Source organism: Cyrtonyx montezumae, unplaced genomic scaffold (genome assembly GCF_038088225.1).
Source record: "Cyrtonyx montezumae isolate F1298 unplaced genomic scaffold, pur_monq_1.0 scaffold_7, whole genome shotgun sequence".
Taxonomy (NCBI): Eukaryota; Metazoa; Chordata; class Aves; order Galliformes; family Odontophoridae; genus Cyrtonyx; species Cyrtonyx montezumae.
In genome coordinates this window covers 12,593,429-12,599,777 of record NW_027072078.1, presented here as the reverse complement: position 1 = coordinate 12,599,777, position 6,349 = coordinate 12,593,429, and the positions used below count along the sequence as shown (strand labels likewise).

Genomic DNA, 6,349 nt, shown 5'->3' with positions numbered 1-6,349 from the left:
TTTGTCTTCTGAGAGATACGCCTCAACTAAAAGGATGGACAAGAAAAATGGCTGATAAAATGTTAGGAGGGTGAGAAAGTTTAATTAATGGAAGTGCTCCTCAAAAGGAGACTCCCAGAGTGTTCGTGGTCTTATAAATCAAGTTAGGCAAATTCGTCCCTCATTTTTGCAGTAAAATAGCATTGCATGACCTGACTTTCAGGATGCAGAGTAGTGTGGGAAGAGTGCACTGTCTTGATCTTTAGAAGGGTGAAAATCCAAAATGTGTTTATTCCATGCTGAAAAAAATGCTAATTTTACTTACTGAGGGGTTTCATTTGTGGATATGAAGGCTTGTTACAGGCAAGAACAAACTGCTGATGATTATCACTCCTCTAATAGAAAAGCTCTGAATGGATACAGTAGTCTTCTTATCAACCACAGTATAGCAAAAATCTATTCTTACTAAGAAAGGAAATAAGCTGTAACTGCAATTTTTTTCATATGTAATTCTAAACTGTGTATGAAAACAGGGAAACAGTCTCCTTTCTTACATTCTTTTTCTAATGTTCAAGATTATATTCCTCTTATTGTGACCTAGATGATATATAATCTGATGATATTCTCACCTTGACTCCTTCACTCTGGTGTTTTTCAAGTTCTGAGAATTTAATCTTGTGGACTTAAAATAGGACGTGCTGTAAGAACAGCTTTTACTGTCTTGTCTCCTTCAATTTTCTTAGCAGGCAAACACTTGATGGTGTCCGTCTGTAATGGTTAAGAGGAACAGAGAGTCTGAGTTCAAGAAAATGTCTTTAACTTGAAAGCCTTGGTCTGACTTCTGTAACTTTCAACAATTAATTTTCTTCATGGATTCTAAATGATCCTTTTTTTTCCCTTTTCCCTTAAAATCTCCAGTGCATTCCATGATGCATACTCTCAAGAGGATGACTTTGTTATTTATTAAATTGCCATGTGAATAGTTATAAACAAATCATCACATGACAGCACTGAGCTCCTCTTGAGCATATGCCATTTTTATTGATGTAAATAAGCATGAACAAAAATGTATCAGTGTGCCTATTTCTTAGTGTTCCTTCCTTTCTTTCTGAAAGGGATGCCAATGCATGCTGCACATCCCTGGATGCTAGTTGTTCTGTCTTTCCATTGCTTGCTCCAGTGCAGGATTGTTGGGTCAGGAAGGAGACAACCAGGAGATCTGAACCCTCACCTCTACTTGCAGTGAACAGGATTGCTCTTTGTGCCTCGATGTTTCCCTCTCATTTATGTTATTTCAAGAAGGGTCCAGGGTCTTGTTCATCATTCGCTTACGTGCAGTAATCATCCCAGTGAGCTTTTGGAGAACATATTCAATGAAAAAGCCTCTATAGGAGGATATCCTAAATAATAGCATGACATCCTCTGACAGGGCCGATTTAGGATGAGAGAATGGTTGTTTTCTTGCTGATTTATTTATTTATGGCAAGCTGTTTTAACAGAACTTAGATGAAGTTAAATGAAAAATGAATTCTTCAGTTAAAATGTTAAAAAAAAACACTAAAGCAAATTACGCACGCATCTAAGGTAAATATTTGCATTCTTCAAAATGTCTGAAGATAACATGAACACAGACTTATGACACAAGAAAATAATGGTCTAGAGATACAATGCAGCTCAGTTCTAATCATTATGGACTCATTTTCAAATCTCTTTTTATGTTAAGAAAATGATGTAATCGAAATAATTTGATTGGGGAATTAATGATCTTAATATTATGACTATAATGACTACTGTAGCTAGTTAACAATCTTCAGTGCATTTAGAGATTAAAATCATATGTTTTTTTTTTTGAAAGAGCAAATGGAAAAAATCTGTATTCTGATAGCTGCCAGTGTAGCTCTAAACGGTCCAGGCTGTGTTGTCTCATACCCTGTAGAAATACTGACTTCTGGAGCCAGTGCCTTCTTCCCAGAACTGAGCAGAGGGTCAAATCCATTCTTGCTTCTGGAGGCTTAATGGGCTCTGTGTTCCATTGTCCTCCTTCTTAGGAACTGTGAAGCTGTCTCTGTAGAGCCATTGCTGAAGCAGCAAAGATGGAGGTTATTATACTAATGATAACTCATTATACACTAAACTCCTGTTTACAGGTTAAATGGGACCCCTGCTTGGAGGTAATTTTTCTAGCACAACTGTAACGTCTTGCACATCCCTTTCACTTCCTTCTGCTTTGCCCAGCCTATTTTGGCAGACTGTGCTGCACAGAACTGCTGCAGGGCTCGATGCTCCTTGGCAGGAAGGTGGGGCTGGGGCCTGGGCTCTGCTCCCACCTTCTACTGAGCTGCTGACTCCACAGGCTTGGGCTGCCTGACACGCGAAACCAAGGTTATTTTTTAATTTATTTGTTAACCACCCTATTTCTTTGACTCTTTGCTGATTTTTTGGGGGGGAGGGGGATGGCTATTTCATTCTTCCGGGAGGTGAGCCCCAGGCAGTTGGTGCTGCGATGCTGGGAGCCTAGGACCGGTCCTAAACGGGATTTTGTGGTGCACAGCTGTCTCTAGATGGGTAAGGCTCATCTACATCAACTTTTTTTTGTACATGTACTTTTGCTGGTTTGATTTATAGTAAATGAGTTGCTGCTATATACGCGTGCACAAGGCGTCCCACGGGCAGCCTTGCTACGCCTCCGGTAGCCCGGAGCATCCCTGCCGCTGTCAGCGCAGGGAAGCCGCCCCGCCCGCTCTCGCAGCCGACCTTTCCCCTCGCGCGGTCCCGGCCAATGGGCGGCGCGGCCCCGCCTGTTCCGCCGCCGGCAGCTGCAGGGCCGGCGTGTCCGCCTCCGCGTGCTGCTCCGCTCCGCTGGGCCTCATCCGCCGCCCCGTCCCGCGAGGTGAGCCCGCCTGCCTCCCGCGGGGCTCGGCGGGGCGGGTCCCCCTCCTCTCTCCCCTCCCTTTCCTTCCCCTTCCCTCCCGGCGCGGCGGTCCCCGCGGCTGCATGCAGCCGGCAGCAGCAGGCCGCACGGCGCTCCGCACGGCCGCGGGCTGCCGGGCAGCCTCGGGGAGGGGGGGAGGAGTCGGCGAAATTTGGGGACGGGTCCTTCACCGAGCGCTGCTCTGCGTCCCCAGATGGCCCCGAAGAAGGCAGGCGATGGGGTGAAGGCGCACCCGATTATCGGCCGGTTCGGGACGTCCCTGAAGATCGGGATCGTGGGGCTGCCCAACGTGGGGTAGGTGCCCGCCCGGTTACGTGCTTTTGGGGTGAACGGCGCCGGCGCTGTCAGCGGCAGAGAAGGGGGCTGCCCCTCTTGAAACTTCTGGAGAGTTGGTGGAGATAAAACGCGTTTAGAGAGGCGGCTCTAGACGGGCCGTGGGGCAGCTGGGGGCGGTGGGGGAGTGGCTGCTCAGTAACAGACCGAACTTCTTTTTTTGTAGCTTTACTGATGATTATCGCACCCAAAGGTTTTTGCTAAGGTAGTTCTGTATCTTAATGGCAAAAAGGATTCCTTGTAATGCTTTCTTTGCTGTATTCTCCTTGTTTAGTTATTAACTTTGATTGCTACGATACCAAAATTGTGTTAATATTGCGGGTTTCAAAGTGTCTCTTACTAGAGACAGTGCAGTAGTCCCTGCTCTTGAAGTAGAGGGTCAGTTCACTACTGCATGTAATTTAGGGTAGGATGTGTTTCTACCCAGCCCTTTTTACTTCTTCTAATTTGAGTTTATTTAACAAGATTTCTTTCTTACAGGAAATCCACGTTCTTCAATGTGTTAACAAAGAGTCAAGCAGCAGCAGAGAATTTTCCTTTCTGTACTATTGATCCAAATGAGAGTCGAGTACCTGTGCCAGATGACAGGTTTGATTTCCTGTGCCAGTACCACAAGCCTCCGAGGTAACTCAAGTTCTTAGTTTTTTTGTTTGTTTGTTTTTTGCTCAAGCAGCTGAAGTAGTGTTATTGAAAACAAACTTTTCATGGATGTTAAGTGCAAGTGTAATATCTTTTTTTATTGGCATCTTCATTAGTGTGTGTGGGAAGTGGATTCTTGTTTGGAAATGAAAACTTAAGGTTCCCCTAGACCTCAGAAACTAAAATAGGTGCTTGTTACTTATTAATTTCTGCTTCTACTAACACGCAGATATGTAAAAATGAACATACGTAAACAATAGGGCAAATTAGCATGCATGTCTGCTTTAGTTCAACAGTTGGACCTCAGTTTTTTTCTCAGGTCTCACAGATACCTAAAAAATAATTGATCAGTCATTGACCAAGAATATGTTAATTTTCAAGTTCAGATTATTACAATCTGTAATTCCTGTGCACTATTTAGATATTGGAAAAGTACATTGCCATAGAGCTATTTACTTAAGTGAGTTGTATGTTGCCTTGCTTTTCAGTCCCAAATGAGTATCAAGGGTACTTCTTAATTTTAAGACCATAAAATAAAACTGCTGAATTTGAGACAAAACTTTTGGGCTGTTTACTGTGAAGAAGTAGTGGCATGGTTTTTAAGTGATATATAAAGTTACAAGTTGTGATGTTATCACTACTTGGCCGCATAAGCACTATTCCTTCCTGTTTATCTGTCATCAGCTATTTCTGAATCAGTAGTTAAAATGACAAAGAGATAAGGAGCTCTTTCTGTTCACCTCCTATTACCAGCCCCAAGGAATGCATGGCCTCTCTCTCTCCAGGGGCAAAAGAAAATGAAAACATCACCACCACAGAACACCCTTTAATATTATCCTCATTATTATCCAGTGAGGGTATAAGTAGTAAAGTCTACTTTCACTTGAATGATATTTAGATTTGTTTTAAAAGGAGAGTATTTATTACTTAAAATAAGTGTATGTGGCTATGAGTGGGTAGCTCCTGTGAGCTGCATTACTCACAGGAGCAGTAGTGGTCATTACAGCTTCCTGTAGCCAGGAGGGACTCTGCACTGCTCTGGTCTGTTTAGGAGCAAGCCAGAATTGGCTTTTTAAGAATTTGTCATGTTGTAGATATTTTGTATTGCTGCTTATCTAACTTGTCAAGTCTTAAAGAGTGGCTCCTGCTTAGAGCATAGGAATGCATGAGGAGGAAGAGGAGTTTGTCTTTTTCTAACAGATGTGACATAAAGTTTTTAAAGGCAGAAGAGCCTGTACTGCAACCAGGAGATGAGTAATGTTTGTTTTTAACAAAGAGAAGAGGGGAGATAGGTATTTTACCCTTATGCTGAATAACTTGTCCTGTTGTGTCAATCTCTGGAACAAGTAGAGCTTGAAATGATAGAGAAGTTTCTTGAACTATTTGAGTAATGAACACAAAGCAAGAGTTAAGAGAATTTTCAAGCAGGCTTGTTGGGAAACTGCTGCATTATGAGCTTAGGTGGACCTTTCATTTTTTGGGTCTTTTGGGGGGGTGTGAGGTTTCATTAAGCTGTATTACGTGCTACAGGGAAATTATTGGGGTGTTGTTAGAGAAGAAAGACTGTGGAAATATAGAATAGAAATGAAAGTAGAGAATGAAGCATCACAGCCAAAATGCTGTGTATGTCAAGTCAAAACTTTAGGTGTTTGCAGGCGTGATGCCTACAAAGCTTCACAGCTACATGACTGTTTGTACTGAATGACTGCCCATGGAAGTGTAGGAAGTAAATGTATGCCTTCTCCCTTCCTCTTAAGTTTTGGCACAAATATATTCAACAAATTACAGACTGTGTGTGTTTGTCTAAATAGGCAAGGGAAGAAAGTGGTGTTTGTTGCCTGGGATCTCTTTCTACCTTGGGTTAGAAAATAAAGCTCACTTAGGATGCAGGAAACGGTCTTAAACTATCACTGCACTGAAGAAACAGGCATTGCCTTTTAAGATGACTGTTGTTCTTGATGGAATACGCTTTCTGCTGGATTACAAGATCTTGCAATCTTTGCTGCAGTGCACCCATGCAGTGAGGGCAGGGTGCTGACACTGTTGCTAGATTTCTGAGCAAGGTTAAAAAAAAATAAGATAAATCCTTGCTCCAGGGTTATGTATGTGCTTAAAATATAGAGTCACTTCTGGATGCAGTGATGTTTCATGTTACAGATTACTGTGACATGCTTCGTGGTAGATCAGTGTTGCACTGATGTGTGCAAATGATCGGTTGGTGCCACCTGTTCCTGATGATCATGTGAAGCTCAGTGACATTCATCTAACACTGGCTAACAAATATTTAGAAATGGAAATTAATCTGTTTAGAGCAGAGTAAAAAAAAAAAAAGCCAGTAGTTTTTCTACTAAAGTGCTTGATACACGTGATACTTTTCCTCTCTGTTTTTCCACTGTTTTCTGTTTGCTTAATTTCATGGTGTTCACTGTTTCTTTCAGGACATAACAATTTTGAATAGTTCAAGCC

General features: G+C 42.4%; 1 protein-coding gene across 1 annotated transcript in view; it reads left to right on the top strand.

The window, feature by feature from the left end:
- Positions 1-2,796: 2,796 nt before the first annotated feature.
- The window catches only part of OLA1 (Obg like ATPase 1), an 84,629-nt gene continuing 81,076 nt past the window's right edge, over positions 2,797-6,349 (top strand). Inside the window, exons 1-3 of the mRNA XM_065750315.1 lie at positions 2,797-2,869; positions 3,105-3,205; positions 3,725-3,868. Coding sequence (XP_065606387.1) covers positions 3,105-3,205; positions 3,725-3,868 — 245 coding nt within the window. The 5' untranslated portion in view covers positions 2,797-2,869. The remainder of the gene's footprint in view (positions 2,870-3,104; positions 3,206-3,724; positions 3,869-6,349) is intronic.